This window comes from Urocitellus parryii, chromosome 15 (assembly GCF_045843805.1).
Source record: "Urocitellus parryii isolate mUroPar1 chromosome 15, mUroPar1.hap1, whole genome shotgun sequence".
In the NCBI taxonomy this organism is placed as follows: Eukaryota; Metazoa; Chordata; class Mammalia; order Rodentia; family Sciuridae; genus Urocitellus; species Urocitellus parryii.
Window position 1 is genome coordinate 3,701,068 of NC_135545.1, and position 19,806 is coordinate 3,720,873.

Consider the following 19,806-nt stretch of genomic DNA (forward strand, 5'->3'; position numbering starts at 1 on the left):
CTGCTTTTTTTGACAAGCATTTGTTACATTTCCAGAACAAGCAGTCAAACTCTTAGGAGTGCTGTTTCCAAATCAAAAGATAGAGAGCCATAGTTAATTGAGTTTCCGAAAGGGGTTGAGAAAAAATAAAATATTGATCCTTTCCCCAGACACAAGTATTAATGTATTATTTAAACCAAAGTTTAATCCTCTACTTATTAAAGCAATATGGATTTTTTAAAACATTAAATGCTCATACTTTTCAAGATGATTTCTTATGTCTGTGAAGTTTTAGTCAAAAATAGGTCTTAAAGAAATTATTTTTTGTCCAACTCTGATAAATTATTAGAGTATTATGCTACTTTTCAGACTCTAATTTTTTTTTCTTCAAAAGTTAAACTTGGTTAGTATAAAAACACCAGTGTAATTATGTTGCTGTTAGCTGATTTCTTTGCATTCTAAAAGCATTCATACATAAGTCTTTAAAAAATAAGGTTTAGGATAACATTTTACAAACCTGGTGTTTTCCAAATCCAATTTTTCTATAACATTGGTCTATTATAAAAAACAAATTCAGATAAAAATTTATATATGTGATTTTAATACTCTTTAATTAAATAAAATAATCTGTCACAAATAATTAAACTCTCTGTTACTCTCCACATTGAGAGTTAAACTTAAATATATATTTTCATAGACAACAAATAAAGCCTATTTTATTTAAATGTTCACAGTAGGAGATGGTAACATATTTCACATCTTTCCCACAAGTGTTAGAGGCTCTCTTGATTTGTTTGATTTTTATTTCAGATGTAATGTTAATTTGCTAACTAATTCACAGAGACTCCAAAAAATGATACATAAAACTTATAAAATAATATTTTTTAAAAAGATTGAAATTATTTTCAGAAATGAAACACCTTACCTAGAATTTGTCAAGAGACAAATTCACTTGGGTTAATGCTCTGCCTCTCACCTTCTTCCATGTTAATAAAACCACAAAAGTTTATTTAAGTTAAGTTCACAAAATATATTTTTGTTATAAATTTAGTATGATCTTAAAATAAATTTTTAAAAACCTTAATATGTAACTAAAGTTTTGGGATTTTAGAAATATAATGTTTAACGTCTCATAGTATTGTACAATCTAAATATGTTTTTATTCTGTTAAATTTCATTTTGTATTTTCTCTGTAAACTTTAGAACTGTCTATTGAACAACAACTCAGAAAATACCACAAACTCCAATTTTAAATCAAATAAATCAAGCTTGTATTGTGTACATAAGAGCTGGCCAGGACTGCCTCACCCAAAACCCTGGGCCAGAGTACAGCACCCCAGCACTCCAGGAACAAGGTTTTATAGCACAAAAAGTTGCAAAGGGGGGTGTCTTGAGAACTTACAGATGACAGGATTTTGGCAAGCATAATAAAAAGGCATATATATGACAGGTTAATGATGTATATGACATGATATTTCAAGGTAGAGAGTAAATTCAGATCCCAACATCAGGATTTATGAGAACCCACTAAGGTTTCAGAGAGGGTTGTCATCTGGTCAGGGGAAGCCAAGATTTATGAGGAACTACTAAGTTTTTAGAGAGGGTTGGTATCTGGTCAAGAAGAGCCAGGCAGGGATGAGTTCAAGGCAAGGGCAGGCATTCCAAACAAGTTTAGACATCTCAGTAATTGATAGTAAAACAGAAATTAACTTTTCATAACTTTGTGACCAGATGGCTCCCAATCTTAACAGTGAATTAGGCTGGGTTCATCACTGTCATCTGTTAAAAGTACAAAAGGCCTCTCCTTTTTATATTTAGACAGCCTAATTATAGGTGTGTGACTCCGCCACAAAACTTACAAATTGATTTTCAGAAGTTAACAGGAGAGATTATTTGGTTAACACCTAGCTTACAATGATCTACTTCTGATCTGAGACCTTTGTTTGCTACATTGTGTGAAGATCCCTCTCTGGCCTCACCTCAACAGCTCACTGCTAAAGTAAAAGCTGCTTTATTAAAAGTTGAAACTGCTATCAAAAATACACAGTTTACTAGAGTTAATTTAAAGAAATAGATATCTTAATGCTTGCTACTACTCATACTCCTACAAGTGTTATATGGCAATATTCAGAAGTTCTAGAAAAGGCTTCTTCTTGCTCACTCTCCTCAAAATACTTTAAAATTATTCCATGGTCTTTTTGCTCAGGTTGTTGTTAAAGGAAGAAACAGAGTTCTGCAATTAGTGTGAGTGGAGCCGTTTCTTATTGTAGTGCCTTTTTCAGCTCAGCAGCAACCGTGGCTTTGGCAAACTTCACATGCTTGGCAAATAGCTTTTGCTGATTTTCCTGGATGAGAAGATAATAATTATCCTCATAGCAGACTTATTCAGTTTGCTGCAACAAATTCTTTTATTTTTCCAAGAATTATACCTACTCCACCTTACACCTGAGGCACTAATTGTGTTTATTGATGGCTCCAGTTCATGAAATACTGGCTGCTTTAGCTTGGCTCATATGAAGTGGTGCTGAGTTCTTACAAATCTGCACAAAAAGCTGGGCTTCAAGCTCTCATTAATGCTTTAAGCCATTTTGCTAATGAATCAGTTAATATTTACAGAGACAGTGCTTATACAGAGGGAGTGGAGTGCACATAGAAGCATATGCAATCTGAAAAATTGTTTCATTTATTTCTGACCCTACAAAAAAAGGACAAACTTCATGCACATCAATGTCCTTACTTTATTGGATACATTAGAGCTTATTCCAAAGTTCCAGGTCCTTTGGAAACACGAAAGGCTAAATCTGATCTTCTTGTTGCAGTTTGTAAACAATTCAATTCTTATGATTCTGCTCAAGCTTCTCATTCTTTACATCCAACTGCCACCAGCAGTTGCACCAATCTGGCAAGTTCCAGTGAAGTGCGAAGGGTCATAAGAAGGATAAAGACTAATGGACTCAGATGTGAAGATAAAGTGGGGTACAAGTGGAATGCTGCTCCCCATAGAGAAGCAGGTCTGAAGAATAGTACCAACAACCCTTCTTTATATGTGTCTCATTAATCAGATTAAAGACTATGCAAGCATTATTCTTTGTATTCATGAAAGTTACAGAGTTAGCAACATTATGCAGCTCATTCCTCAGTTCCATTCTACAGTTGCAAAGGCAATGTTAGGAGATTTGTGTAGCTCTCAAGAAAGTCCATTGTTGAAAGTTACTGTTATGCTGTCAGGTTCCTTTGCAGCAGGGCTGGTGTAACATTGTGGATCTTTAGCAAGAGAGTCCCCTTATGCCCAGGAGCTGTGATCCTTCTCTCAAAGACCCTCCTCATGGAGGGCATTACCACAGCAACTAGGCATCCTGTACCTTTCCACAGAAACTTTCCCAGCCCAAGCATGCAACAGACATGAAGTCATCAGAGACCCCAATATCAGACACTGCTCCCCCGTTCTCTATCACCACTCTCCACAACTCTCCACTGCTTCTACCTTTTCCAGGGCCCTTGCTTCGCCTCACTGTATCTCACCCACACACTGCCACTCCCTCACACTACTACTTCACTGCATAGGACTGACAAGATTGCCTTCCTTAAAGTACCTACATGTGGCACATGGTGAGGAAGTGGGTCCTTTGCAAGTGGCAGCAGAGATGGAAGGAGGAAGGGTACAGAAAAACACCGACATCCCATGAACTCAGATGTCTGCAGATAGTGCTCTTTCCACAGGATCCCAGCTGATGGAGGTGCACACACACCTGCTGACAATGTGGAGACAGATGTGAAAGGGCCTGAGCCAGCCAGCTTCCAGCACTACTGCAAGTACCTGACACATCCAGCTGCACAGAGGAGAGGTTCCCTGTGGCCCTGGAGTGGTTGGCCCAGTGCTCTCGGGGCTGAGGCAGAAGGTGCTGTGACAGAGCAGAGGCAGAACTCACTGCTCAGCTCAGGGGTGGGAGTGAAGAAGGGAGGCTGAGGAGCTGGGTTCCCACCACCTCCTTCAAGGGCACTCCCTCAGATACTGAAGAACCTCCCACTGCTCCCCACTTCCTAAGACTTCCACCAGCTCCCAGTACCACCAACCTCCAACACATGGATCTTTACGGGCATTCTAGACCCAACAACAGCTCTCTGTGCCTGGTCCCCACAGGCTCATGTCCATACCCAACACTCTCAATGCCTTCACCGGGTCAAAGTGGTAAAGGACAATTGTGAGCTGTGTGAACATGTTAAAACCTATGAGTGTTCAGGTTACATATAGGTTGGGGACACACGTTTGCAATGTGTTAATGTAAATATGTAGGAAGTTTAGGGGTAGTAACCTACCTGTAAAGAGAAGATCGTTAATTTCTAAATGGGGGCATGTAGTGAACGGTTGCATTTGTATACTGGGAAAAATGAAGGATTAATTTACACCCACATTTTCGGTTTCTTCATTGATTACTAAAGCAAGCTGGCTTGTGCTGAAATATTCAGGAGAGAGTGAATGTGCAGGCTCCTGATAAGCACTCAGTGCCCTTGAGTTTCTGGGAGTCACAAGGATAAAATCTTATACTAAAGCAATTGTAGATCCTGCCTGTCAACCACTTGATGCCAGTGAGATCACTTTTGAGAGACACTAATAAATGGTCACTCTTCTATGGAAATTGATTTCTCCGATTTTTATTCCTACTAGGCAGGAGGGAGATACACAGGTAGAAAACAATCTTTATTAGAAAGCTAGCAGCTCACTAACTTCCAAACGTCAGCAAGGAGCTGTGCAAAACCCAGTGGGTCTCTGCAGTACATTATTCTCCTCATCCTCATCATCTTACTGACATCTTGACAACCTTCCCAGGTGACTGGGCTGGTTTCTCTGCTCTTATTAAATGATGTAACATTTCAGTGTCGTCCTGAAGATTAGAAAAGAAGTCCTGCTCAAGTAGAAGACGTCTCACAGGAGGAGAAAATCCAGGGAGGCCCAGGAACTAGGTGCCAGTCCCTCCAGTGACAGCCCCTGGTGTTTCCTGCTCTCAGCACGTGAGCCCTATCTCCTCAGGGATGGAGGAAATTAAAGAACTTCCCACACTCTGCAGCCGGCTCTTTGGAAGTGACAACTGTGAACTCTGGGGCATTGGCAACTGGGAAAAAGGTTTTCACAAACATCCTCAGGCCCAGGAGCCTGTCCTGTCATGGAAGCTATAGTTAAAAAGGTCTCTGCACTTCTGAGGGGAGGGGGCACTCACACCCAAACCCACAGGCCAGGTTCTGGCTGCCTCTCTCCAGGCACAGGAGTCCTGGCTGCTGTGATCATCCCACTGAGCCCAAGTGCAGGAGCCCAGAGCACCCAGGTGAGCACTGTTGTTTCATCAGAGAGGAAGAACTGGAGCCAGGAGGTGGATCAGGAGTCTAGGTAAGTGACCATGTGGGCACCATGGTGTCTTGTGGGTTTCACTGGGGTCCAGCACCAAAGCCACACAGGCATGAGGAGGAATCCCTGAGGAGGACCTGAGCTGTCAGGAGACGGGGGTCAGAGGCCCTGGACCAGCACCTGGTGGCTCCTGGGGTAGCTCACTGTGTTCTGCAGTGACAGGGCTGTTGGGGTTCAGCCAAGTAGGAATCACAGGCCAAGATGAATGTGCCTGAGGACTTAGTTCCACCTAAATTTGATGGGCATCTGCTCTGCAGGGACAGGGCTGGAACATTCAGGGTGACCTCAGGGGCCCCTTAACACCTCCGTGCTCACATGACACAAGGAATCTCCAGGAAGCCTCTCATCTCATGCAGAATCTACCTCCCAAGCAAGCAGAATGCTTCCCTGGATCTGGGCTCTTCAAGGGCTTCAGGGACAAAGGGATCTTTTCCTACTGAAATTGTTTACCTTCAGTTGATTTGGGTTAGACTATGTCCCACCTCCCATCAGGGGAGCCGACTTGAAGGAAAAGGTAGGATGATAGGAATGGGTTTCACGTGGCATACTGGGGGGGAATGTATTTCGGATATGTTTCCTCACTTCAAAACATAAGTTGCCTTTCTCCACTTATTAATCTTTAACTTTTAATCGTAGCCATTCTAACTTGTGTGATATGATTCACATTCTGCTTTTGACTTTATTTCCTGATCAGGTAACAATGTTAATTAAGTATTTGGTAGATATTAATCTGTTTGCCATTTGAATTTCTACCATTGAGAAGTGTATCTCCCTAAGATCTGCCCCTTTCTAATTTGCATTATTTGGATTTGTTCTTATTGAATATGTTGAGTCTCCTATACATTGTGGGTATTAATCCTTTGTCCAAACAAGTACCTGCAAAAAAAAAAAAAAAGAAAAGAATAAAATTCTATTTTGTTGGTTGAATCTTTGCTGGGAATCTTGTTTCCCTTGCTGTGTAGGAGCTTTTGGGTAACATATGAGAAATGAGGAGTACCAGTAAGAAACAAGGTTGAGTAACAGTTCTGCAAACACAGATAGACAGAAGTGATTTTCTACAAATCATTGTCCTGTGCACGGTCACCAGTATCACATCACACACTTTAGAATCACTGGGAGAGAGAATCTCAAAGTCTCCAGAAACAATGTTAACACTAAGGAGACGGAAATGTTCAGGCCATGAAATAACGAGGAAACATTTTATGCTCATAGAGAATTACCTGGGAGTACCCCATAGACAAGGACAGGAAAAATAGAAACAAGAAAAGTAAAGTATTGTCAAGCCTATTCCCACAATTTGAATGTCCAACGTCAACTTATTATTTACTCGAGTGTCCACGTACAGGAGATGTGAGTCTTACATTTTTTAAATCTTCCACAAATCTTGCACAGTAGTTTATGGTTTTACCTATATGTATTTAAAATAACATTAGTGTATCATGTGAAATCAGTGATATTTGGTTTCTGTACTATAAGAAATTGAAAGATATTATTATTGCATGTGCCAAGATTCAGCAGATAATATAGATTCCCATAATAGGTGTCATTTTTGACATTCATCACCCTTTCACTGCAAACGGACATTTGTACTCTTTCAATATACTTGGCATAATTGTGGATCTACATAAGTTTATATTTTGGATGCATTTAAACTTGATTAAAATATCTAAACTTTTATTCAAAAGGGTCATTTTTCCATATAATAAACACTGATGCAGAATTCAAAACTTGGTTTAAGGTAGTTAAATAGAAAACCACTTGTGTCAAATGAAATAAAAATTGTTCAATATGCCCCTTTTTATTTGAGGAACCCAGCTAACTAGCTTGGTCAGAGGAACACAGTGTTGAAGTGCACTCCCATGTTCCCTGCACAGCCAGATTCAAAATAGCACATTGACATACAAAAGGTTTCAATTGGCACATACAAGCCCCCTTCAATTGCTTAAGTGTTGCTGACCTTTACAATGAAAATAACAGGGTCACCAGCTTCATGGAGTATGATGAACACAAGACCTTCTACTTCTGCATTCTTTGTGGTACTGGCCCCTGTTCTAAGAGAATTCTTACAAATTGTAATTTCAACACTGAATACACCTTGTTTAAAATTTTTAAGTAAATATTCTAGGTGGGAATTTAGTGTACGATATTGGACTGCAATGGATACGGAGCCAATCCTAATATTCCCATGCAGGAATCTCTGGCTCAGAAGATCGGTCACTGGGAGCTGACAGGATGGCCACCAGGGATCTGGCAATAGAAACGGTGTTTTTGTCACAGATGGTAGTTGGCGTTCTAGGCAATGTCTCTCTTCTTTATCATTACCTCTTCCTTTACTGCACAACAAGCAGGTACAAGTCCCGGGATGTGATTCTCATGCACCTGAATGTAGCCAACACCTTGGTCCTTCTCTCTAAAGGAATTCCTGAAACACTGGCAGCTTGGGGGTTACGAGAGCTGCACAGTGACATTGGCTGCAAACTTCTCTTCTACCCACACAAACTGGGCAGAGATGTGTCCATTTGCACCACCTGCCTCCTGAGTGTCTTCCAGGCTGTCACCATCAGCCCCAGGGACTCCAGGTGGGCAGAGCTGAAGGTGAGAGTTCCCAGGTACAAGGGCACCTTCCTCGCCATCTGCTGGGTTCTGAACATGATGCTGATTATCCCGGTACCTGTACATATGACTGGCAGACAGAGCAGCAGAAATAACACCAACAGAAGGGACTATGGGCACTGTTCTGCTGTCTTTCAGGACAAAGTCCCAGGCACAGTCTATCTATTGTTGGCATTAGTCCGGGATGTTTTCTGTGTGGGGCTCATGCTCTGGGCCAGCGGCTCCGTGGTTTTCATCCTCTATAGACACAAACAGAGGATGCAACATGTTCTCAGGAGCAATGTCTCCCCCAGATCTTCCCCTGAGTCCAGGGCCACGCAAGGCATCCTTGCCCTGGTGGGGGCCTTTGTGTCTCTGTCCACTCTCTCCTCTGTCTTACACATTCCCTTAACTTTTGTAAAGAAATCCATTTTGTGGCTGGTGAACACCTCCACACTCATCGCTGGGTGCTTCCCAACAGTCAGCCCCTACATTCTCATGCGCTATGACTCCAGAGTTTGCAGGACCCAGTGTGTCAATACTAGGAAAATGACAACCCCTAAGAGTGTAAGAGAAACATAAATTGAATGAATGTTCACAATGGCTATTTGCTTATTCATTCATATCTCTCAGAATAGAAGCACATTTTTTTGAAACTGTGGTATGACGTGAGTCCAAAAGACAGAAATTAGAGTTTCTGCCTCGAAGTAAACTTTGAAAAGTATAGCAATTGTGAATAATGTATTGTCATGTTAATATTTATGCTAGTGAGTGTTATTAATATCTGCATTGGGGTGCCCATCTTATATGGAGTTATAATAATAGAAGATAAGACAATCAATGATATGAAGTACTCACTGACAAAGTGTCATTTAAACTGTATTGAAATTTTTTTGATATTTACTAGCATTAGTTTTATAGGAAGAACACCCATAAAAGAGGAAGACAATTCAAGATGGTCATCTTAAAAATGGCCAAAATATAACTTCTTTCCCAGAATAGTGAGTAAATACCATTGAGCTCCTATCAGGGCAAGCTCAGTTCCAGAGATTAAAGACAACACAAGGAAATAAGCGTCCTCTACATGGCAGTTAGAGAGATGATGGTCACTTAAAAGGAGACTTTCATGAATACCTAAAAAGAACCAATAGAATACATAAAAATAAACTTCACAAGTGTGCAAACATACACACACAACAAAGAGTTCTCAAGGTTTATTTAAAACATTGCCATCTAGTGGCCAGATTAAAGTAAAGTCAATCAAAAGAGGCACAAAATCAGGCACCATTGACCTTTCCATGACTTTAAGACAGTGTCCCTCTTACTTGAGGGAGTGGTGTCTGATTGGACCTATCCCTGGAGAAGAGAGATCTCTTTGGAATGGTTCAAGGAGGTCCTGGAGGGGAGGGGGTTCCACCCAGGACCAGCAGTGTTCTTGGCATATGTGATGGAGACTCTCAGGCCCTGCCACACAAAGGGAGGGAGGTTTATTCAGGAAGTGGATGCACTTTCAAGAGAGAAGGTGAGCTATCTCGACAGTGAGAAGCACAATGTCAGCTGTGGTTTCCATGTGGATGGAAGGGCACAGTGAGGGGCTGCCTGGAGGAAGGGCTGGGGAGCAAGTCTTTCCTGGGCTTCCCCCCATTTTGGAAGGGATCAGCCAAGGGCATATCATTCAGGAGTTGCAATGGTTCATGGGTGTTTTTCTTGCATTTCAGTTGTTTAAAGCGCACTACCTTGCTAACTCAGTATCTTTCCATTTATTCCCAAATTCCTATCTCAGATCTGGGTCAAATATTGGATAAGTTTGTGGGGGAAAACAAAAGGATTCATTAGAACTCATATTTTATATTTTCTTTATTTACAAATGCAACCAAAACTTGCTACTCAAAGGTAACATAGAGGACTGTGGTAACCATGAAGTACTCTTCAACTGAGAAAGTACATCAACTTATCTGATACTGAATGAATTAAAGAAACGGCTTATTAAACCCTCTGGTCCCAGCATTGCTTTCTGTAAAAAAAACATGTTTCTCTCTTTCTGTGGGCATTGTCCCACTTGGATTTCCTACCCTGCTGGAAGGGATAAAGATCCACATTCATAAAGTTATTTTGCTGAAAATCTTGCAGATCAACCCAAATGTCCAAATTGATGGGAAATGAATTCTGGAGAAAAAAATAAGAGGTTTCTAAGTAAGACCGTCACCAAACCCCTTGCTTTGAAGATAATAAATACAAACACATAATTGTTCTTTGGGTCATTAGCAACTGATAAAAAGCTTTCACAAACATGTTCCATTCCTCAGTCTTGTATTTTCATTAATGCTACTCAAAAAGATATTGTAGCCGGGGGGAAGGTAACAGAAACTGACAGAAACACAGTTCAGGGTCTGGCTCCTTCTCTCACATACAGTACTGACCACTGGGACATCAAGCAGAGCCCACAGTCCAACAGCCACCAGACCCCTGTGAATATTCTATATCTCCATCAGAGACAAAGTCTGTAAAAAGGAGGTGTTCCAGGAGTCTGGGTAGGGATCACATTAGGGGAAGATGCAACACCATGATACACACACTCACAGAACACACACCAATTGGGCCATAGATTCCATGCATTCCCACAGCTGCACAGAACAAGCAAGCCTTCTGAAGCTGGAGCTGAGTTAGGGGCAGAGATGAGGTCCTAGACCCTACCCCACGTCCTGGCAACTGCTGATGTTCTTCAGTGCGACTTGCAAAACGGTGACTCTGTCCCCACACTGCCATTTGCAGAGGAAGAACGTAAGGAGGTGTGACTGTGCCATGCAGTCCCCATTGCAACTGCCGGCCTACAAGGTCCGGTACGGGAAAAGGAACATCCTCATGACCCAGATCTCCTTGCGGAGAGGCTCTGGCTGAAATTTAGCCTCTGGCCCCCTGGTCCCCTGGCAGAGAACTCTGGTCCACCCTGAGCTTCATGGTGAGTGAAACCTCTCCATGGCCCTACAGGGAGGAGCAGAGTGCATGGTGTTCACTGCACTGACAGGAATCCTGGCAGAGAAAGGCTGTCCTTCAAGAAGATTGTGGAAGAAACTCTGTGGATTGTGCCTTCCAGATGGGAAACTACCAGAAGAGGTGAGATCCTGGAGCTGACAATGGGGCTGCTGAGCTTCCTGATCAAGCAAGGCAGAAGCTCCCTGAGCAGCCGGGGACTTTGGAATCATGCTTGGGACCTGCTTCACCCTGACACGCTGCTGTGAGCTGTGCCTCACTTCAAAGTCCTTTGGTTTAAATAAATTGACTGTTTGCTCATGGTTCAGAAACAAATTAGACATACATGTATGTTTTCCATGCTATTCACATACTCACAGATATTTAAAATGTAGAGAAGGGGACGAATATCCACTTACAAACTTATTCACTCCTGAATTTGTCCCATCGAGCAGCTGCACACAGATAGGAAGAGGATTGCAGGATGGTGAAACTCCCTGATACACACACACACACACTCACAAAACTCACACCCAATGGAACTCCCATTCAAGATTCCTTTATGAGGTTCCATAAGATTTGATTCTTGATTACCTCCAAACACCCTGGAAATAATTAGCATCACAGATTCTGGCATCTGGCCTAATGCGGAAGACTGGGATTCTGAACTTCCCATTACCAAAGCCTCATGGTGTTTGGAAGCTCATGATTCCATATGCTCCAAGGATTCTCCAACCGGCCATGCCAGGCTGGGTACACGGGCTGAGAGGACTCCCTGAGGCCCAGCAATGCTGAGGCTCTGCCCTGTGGTCCTTCTACATTCCCCAGTGCCTGTCCCTGGACTGTTGATTCTGGGTTAGGGAAAACCTTGACATCAACGCAGGCAGCCCAGAGTTTAAGAAATGGCTCTCAAGTGTGGTATATTTTGGACATCGCTGGTGGAAGCCCACTTGAGCAGTTCTACCTGTTTCTTTATTGACCACTTTCTGTTCATTGGTTTTGGACCACCCACCAGGAGGCAGCCTAGATTCTCAAATCTTCTCACTTTTTAGGTCAAAGTCCTAGAAAGACAACAAAGTCCCCAAGGCAGAAAGAGGACTTGGGCTTTGGTCCGGCCACTGAAATCCCACCCTAGAGAATCCCCTCTGCCTTTTATTGATTCAGGACTGTTTCCTTCAAACCGAGAAAGGAGAAGGGAGGGTAGCAGAGCACCACCTCTGCTTTCCTCCGCCAGGTTTCTTAACCTTCACTGCAGGATAGAATTATCTAGGGGAGGAGGTGAACACTCCTGGTCCAGGTGGATTTAGCATGACCTGACAGCAGCTATCTAGGGTCACACCACCATGTGCCCAGAGAAACCCCCGTCTGTTTCCCCCATAGTTTTTCATGAACAGAAGCAGTAGAGTGGTTTGTGCAGTTCTAAGATTGGACTTGGGTGCCCTGGGGGCCAGGAATGTGCCCAAGGACTTTGATGCCAGCTGGGGATAAACCAGGTACAGTCGGTGAGGATGAAGTCACCTTGGTGCTGACCATTATGTGTGCTGACCATTATGTGTGCCTTCCTTGTGACCCTCATGCAAGGTCCTCTTATTCTCCCTCCCTCTCTTGTGTCAGCAAGTCCCAGGGAACGGTACTCTGGGCCAGTTCGGGTCTGCCTGCTTCCCTCTTGAGTCTCACAGCTCCAGGGTCCAGTTCTGATGCACCAGGACCAGGTGTTTTAGAGCAAGCCTCCCGCCAGACTGAGGAAAGCAGCATCTTGGTCGGGACCCAGTCCTGAGCAGTTATGACAGCTCATGAGGTGGACTGGGACACAGCCACAAGAGGAACCAGGCTATTTTCCCTCTACTCACACCCTTACGCCACCTGAAACACCTGGGTGGGTATTAAAATACAGATACTGACTCAGAGCACCAGCTGCTGATGCTGGAGGGATCAGGTGTGTGGCATATATACCAAGGTCCTCTTTACTCAAGTAAAGAAATTTGGTGATTAAAACATATAGGAGTGACCCATCTTCATATCCAGCTATTACATGTTAATTACAAAGAAAAGATAACATTTACAAGAAAACAAACCCAGCTGGTCCAGGGGTTTTTAAAATGGGGTCTATGCACCCTCAAAAATCCTGGATAAAATTGAGGGAGTCCATGAACCTTATGGGGAAAGTTATAGAAAGTTTTCAATATGCTCTGGCCACAGCTCTTCCTTCCCTCAACTGAATGCAGACAGCCAAGTCCAGCCTGCCTGCCTCACTACATGACTTGCCCACCACATGCTAGACTTTCCCTCACACACCACAATATGGGTAGGTATCACAAATGCTCATACTCAGCACAAGTTTAAAGTATTCATGGTTATGAGACCTGAAAAGGAAACTATTTTGATGCATTATTAAAAAAAATAGGACATATTCTTTTACATGTTGTCAAAAATATAATTGGTTTATTTGTCAGTCTAAAAAAAAAAGGAAATGAGCTTGAAGTGATGAGGAAATATCAACATGTCCTAGATCAGAAAATGGACAAATATTGAGAGAAGACAACCCAACACAATTTTAGAGTGACATTTAATGACAACAGGGACCAAGCCAAAGGGAAAATCCCCTCATAAGTAAGATACTAATTTAAATTCAGACAAGTATGATAATCACAGTGACACACTATTATTTACCCTGTGCCACTCATTATCTCAGCAGGTTACATACTTCAGTCTCTCAACAGGGAGAGGGATCGCAATCTGCACTTCCTAAATGAGCTCAGACGCCAGGCCTATCTCATAGAATTCAGTGCAAAACAAGCTTCATAAGTGCTAGTGAGCCGTGGCCCTCTTCAGGACTCTGGATCCATTCCCTGGGCACAGAGCTGAACAGTTCCAATCTTTCAATGAATTCACCTCCAAAACAAAAATCCCCAGGAAAGAAGAGCATCTTCCCCATGTGCTGAAGGCAGGGAGAGTTCCCAGCTGAGGCACTCAGTCAGAGTCAGAAGGTGGACAAGACACACAGCCCTCCCCCACCCAATGACAGGCCTGGGGCGCAGTGTCTCTGAGCTCAGCCAGGTGGGTGCAGGCACAGATGGATTCCATAACTGTCTATTGACGTGATGTTGTGACATCATTCCTGGGGTTCACTTAGGGTTTCATCCTATTATGCCTAATTTTCAGAGGATTTCAGGAAATTTTCATCAGCCCCATATAAATGGGCTCCAACTGGCCAAATGATGGGCAGTTATCCACTGATCCCCGGGTGGTCTCAGGTCCACTCTGGGTACACACATCCCAGCCTGGGAAGTGCCATTTGTGGCCCAGGGCTGTTCCCAGCCTCTTAACCCTCCTCCACCTTTCAGTCACTTCCAGTTCCTGGGAGGCTGGGGGCTGAGTCTTCTCCACCATGTAGGGGTCTCCCTCCTAGTCACTGTCCTCAGAGGAGGAAGACAGCAGAAGGTCCTCATAGAGGACACTCCTTGGGACGCAGGGAGCCAGGTCCTCAGACTCCTTCCAGACACGAGGGCGGGGGGCAGCCAGAGGGGACTTCACAGAAGGAGGGCCTGTGGGAGCCAGGCTGAGCCTGGGGCTGGGCTGACCCTTGTGCCTTCTCATGGAGCCACTTTCCTTGGGTTTCCCCTGAGTGGGGCTGGGCGTTAGAGGCAGGAAGACAGTACCGCCCTGTACTGGGCTCAGGCCAGGTGAGAAGAGCCGAGGCTGCAGGCCCACAGTGGGCTTCCAGCTTGGAGCCTGGGTGGTCGCCTTGGGTGCTGGTTTGGGTGCCAATCCTCTTGTACTTGGGGTAGCTGGAGGAGTCACCTGGGGACTCTGGAAGGACTTCAGTTTCTTGGGTTTGCTTCTGACCACACTGTTCACGGGCCTGGAACTCGACTGTGAATCCCCGGCAGGATGTTTGCTGTGGGCCTAGAGGTCAAAGACAGGACCAGGGTCAGGCTGAGCAACACCATGGGGCAAAGAGCAGACCCTGTAGCTGTGGGCCTGGAGCTGACAGCAGGGCGGGGGCAGACAGGGACACCCACCTCAGGTCCCTGGGCTGCTCCACTGCAGCTCAGCTGGGGATTCTTGTTGTGAGCCCACGCAGGGCCTAATGACCTCAGGTCAGCTGTCTTCCCAGCCAGAGGGCCTCTGAGAATGGGGTCCGGGGTATGTCTCCTCTTAGGTGCTAGGACAGGCAGTGGCCGGCAAGGTTTCTGTGGGACAGGAAAGCTCAAATCAGACACCTCGGCATTCAAAATTATCTCCCTATGGAAAGTGCCACCGTTTTCCCCAGCATTTAACAGAAACTATGTGAAAATAGCTAGCAGTTTAGGAAGAAGGAAAACGGCCACCAGTAGAATAAATAAGACAACAGGGACATGAGGGTTTCATCTGAATCAGGGATTTAAAAAGCCCAACACTAATCTGGGCTGTTTTTCCTGTTTGGATTTGGTTGAGTTTTATGGCCTAACCATTTGATTTCTTCCCCATCCGATATTACTCTTTTGACTATCAATTAAGTTTCATCACACATTCTGTTTTTAAGATCAAGAAAAGGAGCCTTTTTCTCCACAATATGGAGAGTATAATGGAAAACACTCGTCTGAAGGGAGATTTGGGAGTTTTATCAAAAGTGTAGGAAATGCCTGTAGAGATACATAACAGGGTCGTGTGACAAAAACATCAGGTGCACAAAACTTTTTCCCCTTTCATTGGGAGTCAGCTTGGAAAAAAATAGCATAAAATATCCAAATAAAGAAATATAAAGTTAGGGACAGTGGTGTACACCTGTACCCCAGTGGATGGGGAGGCTGAGGCAGGAGGATCCCAAGTTAAACGACAGAGTCAGCAATTTAGCAAGGCCACAAGCAACTTAGCAAGACTCTGCCTTAAATAAATAAATAAATAAATAAAACGATCTGGGGATGTGGCCCAGTGGTTAGACACACCTGGGTTCAGTCCCTGGTCCTGAAAAAAATGAATGAAGAGGCGAGGAATGAGAGGAAGGTGGAGGAAAGGAGAACAAGGATGAGGAAGGAAAAGAAAAAGAAGGAGAGGGGAGGAAGGGAGGGAGGAAGAAGGAAGGAAGGAAGGAAGGAAGGAAGGAAGGAAGGAAGGAGTCTGCAAATGCAGGACGTCCTGCAGGCCAGCCTCAGTTGCAACGTAACCCTACTAGGGGCATAGAAGAGAGCCACTCAGGGCACCCGGTTGTGAGACCAGACTCACCCTCATGGGGACAGGAGATCCTGCAGTTGCCCTCCGGATCCTCGCCATCTCCTCTGAGGACCTCTTGGGAAGTCTCTGGGGCAGAGCCTTCCTCTGCTGCTCCTCCTGCCTGCAGAACAGATCCCGAGAACCTTATCTGACATGGCTGACCTCCTGTCCACACCAAGGATGGGGAGCCAAAGGCACTTCCAGAGCTCGGTCCCAGCCCCAGTGTGGGGTCGAGGGAGGCAGGACAGCCCCTGGGCACTTCTTATCTGATGTTGCACTTTCCCTTGTCCCAGAAGCAGCCCCCCTTCCAGGAATCCCCCTCTGCCCTGGACTTCTGAACTCCATAATTGCACTGGACCCCACTGCGGCTCTGCCTGCTCTGAGCAGCATTCCAAGTCCCACACACCAGGGCTTCTCAGCCCCACAGTGTGCTCTGGGTGTGGCCCCAAGATGTGCAGCCCTGGCCTGTCCCTCTGGCATGTCCCTGTCTGTGCTCACAGATGGAGGCACAGAAGAGGGAGGGGGAGATACTGAGGGTGCAAAGGCCATTCTGATTCTGCAGCATCCTCACCTTTGCCCTGGATCCTTCTCTCTCCTGACTACATCATCCTGGCCTCTCAGGGGCTGGGGCTTCCTTGGGTTCAGGTTTTCCTTGTCCTTCTTTGAGTCCAAGGGCTGAGAGGAAAGGGCTGGAGCACAGCACTTCCCTGGGCACCTGAGGCTGTGGGGGGTGTGCCCAGAGGCTCCGCAGTCCTTGCACGTTGCCTGTGGAGGAGAGACCGCCTGCTAGTGAGTTGGAAGCAGCCAGAGGCAGCCTTCCGAGGTCAGGACAGGGATGGTGTTTGGAACCTAGATGCATGGCCTACAGTTGCAGGAAACTCAAGATATCATGGTCCTACCCAGAACCTGTCAGGCACCCAGAAGGAAGGACTTTTGTGTCTAAGGGTGAGGCCAAGAAATCAGAGTTTGGTATTGCACAGACTCCAGGCTGGAGGGGACACCAAACAGGGAATGGCCAAATTGCCTGGCGAAGACAGCACAAACCAGGTCCCTGAGCAGTCCTCACAGACACAGAGGGCCCTCTGGAGACCCGCTCCATGGGGTCCATGCAGAACCCTCATCTCCTAAGTTCCAACCCTACACTCACCACAGTGTCCTCCTCCTCTGGTGCGGGAGCCCACTGCCCCTCTGATCCTCTCTGTCGCTTCTTCAGGTTCTTATCTTTAGCAGCTCCTTGAGGTGGACGATGGGTGTAAACACCTGACACTGGTGTCACAGCGCTGGGCTTCTGCTCAGTCTTGCTCATTAATTGATGGTTAGATTTCCTGGTGATGATAAAAGAGTTTTTAAAAATTATACAAACCCAAGAAAAATGTCCAGCCTACACCCAACTCCAGATGGGAGGGACTAAGGGACACCACGTCACACCCACCACAATTTGGTATTCTCAGGATTAATGTCCCATTCTGTGACCCTCTGCCAGCATCGACCAGCTCCCTAAAGGAGACACTGCCTGAGAGAAACCCACTGACTTACAGAGGGCAAAATGCCATGTGCACCCTTGGCAGGAACGTGCTCTAGGCTCTGAGTTTCTGCCCAGCCTCTACTACAGGATGAAAGCCTCAAACAATATTTATCACAGCCAGTAGACAGGAAGCCAATAACTACTGGGTTTTCCCAATTATACGCAGAAAATCAGAAAACCCAACAGTGTTATTTTTGGTTTTATTTATTTTACTTTATTTGTTTTGTTTTATTTTTCTTTTGTTGTTTATTTCCTTGTTACTTTGTGTATTTTTTTTTTTTTTTTTGGTACTGGGGACTGAACTCAGAGGCACTCGACCACTGAGCCACACCCCCAAGCCTATTTTGTATTTGATTTAGAGACAGGGTCTCACTGAGTTACTTAGTGCCTTGCTTTTGCTGGGGCTGGATTTGAATTTGACATCCTCCTGCCTCAGCCTCCCAAGCCACTGGGATTATAGGCATGCAAAACTTCATCTGGCCAGAAAACCCACTAGTTTTACACAATAATTTCTTAATCAGAAAACCAGCCAGATGCAATGACAAAGCATTTCAAAGCTCTGATATGTAAGGTCATGAACACTTTGGGATGTTTCACAGAGACCCCATAAGCACACAGCAGGGTCCACAGGGAAGATGGCACAAAGCCACACCAGGACAAGCAAACTCAGGGTACCTAGCAAGCCAACAAGAGATGCAAACTTACACCTATGTAACTCAAATGTAAGCTGTGTTAGAGTTAGCAACAAGCAGGACAGACACCCCCAAGAGAGTTCAGGCAGAAATCTGCTGTCCACACCTGGGCACCCCCAGGCAGTTCCCACAGAGCTCCTGACGCTGGACCTACCCTTTCTTATGCTCTCCTCCTCTATGTGAGATCGTGCGGGGCCTGTCCACCAAAGGCTGGTATTTTCCACTGGTGACACAGCGGGCTGCTGGGTCCTCTCCTGGCCTCAGAGGGAATCTCAGCAGAACCTCCACAGAGGCGACAATCATCCATTTCTCTTTCAAGACATCAATCTGATGAAGAGAATCAAGATACAGTTCAGGTTCTCTAGGCAGGAAGAGGTCTTGGGATAAAGAGATGAATGACCTCCTAATTCCTTAAGTTCTAATGATGTGTAATCAATTAAAGTCTCTTTAGTCCACAACCCACCACGAGGTGGCTCATGACCTTTACATGGCACCAAAGGGCACCACCTGAGAGTACAAAGACAAGGCTGGTATTCCCACAGCAGTCACATGCACCTGTGTCCATCCTGATGGTGCCTGCACATTTTAACTGGCCAGCACTCAGGTGTTTGAAGTTTTTTAACCATGAACACCCACTCCCAGCCCAGGCAGAGAGCCTGCCTTAGAATGGACTCTCTCTTCGACTCCACCCCTTCCCCAGCCTCTCATTAGCCCCAAGGACTTGCACACTTACGTCTCTTTGTGGGATCCCACACTGCTTTAAGAACTGCCTCCCCTGTTCCATGGAGAGGGTGTTGGGATCCATTGGTGCTGATCCTGCCCAAGGGGTTCTGTTTCCCTAGAGGAGAGAAAATGAGATCCTGAGTTCCCCACATCCCTGGATTCTCCCGCACACAGAGGCACTGAGGATTCTGTCATTCCCAGGGAGCAAGTCTGCTTACTAAACCTACCCCGATTTACACAAAGGGAATGCAGAGACCCTCATACCACATCATACCATGCCTAGGAAAATTGTCATGTCATTGGCTTCAAAGACAATTCGATACACTGATAGCCACCAACTTGCAAGCTTAAGGCAGCACGTTTCACACCTTATGATGGTACAAAAGTGTCATCTGTACTATACAAACCTTTGCATTTTAAACTTTGCTTTTTTCCAAGACTAATAATACTTGGCAGGATACTCTCTGACGATGCTGGGCAGTGGTGCCAGGCATTTGGAGCTCCCAGATAGCCACACAACCTCGGGGTAACCAATGGACACTCCACAGTGCACCATGCTGCCAGTGTTTGTTGGACACCAGCATTCAGTAAATCCCAGGAGATGGTCAACATGTGTGGGGAGTAGGCTTCTTTAAGTATTCTGAGCACATTGAAGGTGGGCCTGGCTAAGCACCAGGCTCTGTAGGTTGAAGGCTTTGAATAAATATTTGCCTTATGCTATACTCAATTTA

At 45.0% G+C, this 19,806-nt stretch overlaps 1 protein-coding gene across 1 annotated transcript; it reads left to right on the forward strand.

The window, feature by feature from the left end:
• Positions 1-7,612: 7,612 nt before the first annotated feature.
• On the forward strand, positions 7,613-11,211 carry LOC144250463 (vomeronasal type-1 receptor 4-like). The gene is made up of 3 exons (XM_077793303.1): positions 7,613-8,539; positions 10,745-10,812; positions 11,067-11,211. The coding sequence occupies exons 1-3, from the start codon at positions 7,613-7,615 to the stop codon at positions 11,209-11,211; spliced, it is 1,140 nt and encodes a 379-aa protein (XP_077649429.1).
• The last annotated feature ends 8,595 nt before the right edge of the window (positions 11,212-19,806 follow it).

Coding starts and splice junctions, on each gene's coding strand:
- LOC144250463 (XM_077793303.1), top strand. CDS start 7,613: ATGGCCACCAGGGATCTGGCAATAGAAACGGTGTTTTTGTCACAGATG. Junction 8,540..10,744: donor AAATGACAACCCCTAAGAGT/GTAAGAGAAACA, acceptor TGCCATTTGCAG/AGGAAGAACGTAAGGAGGTG. Junction 10,813..11,066: donor CTGCCGGCCTACAAGGTCCG/GTACGGGAAAAG, acceptor TGTGCCTTCCAG/ATGGGAAACTACCAGAAGAG.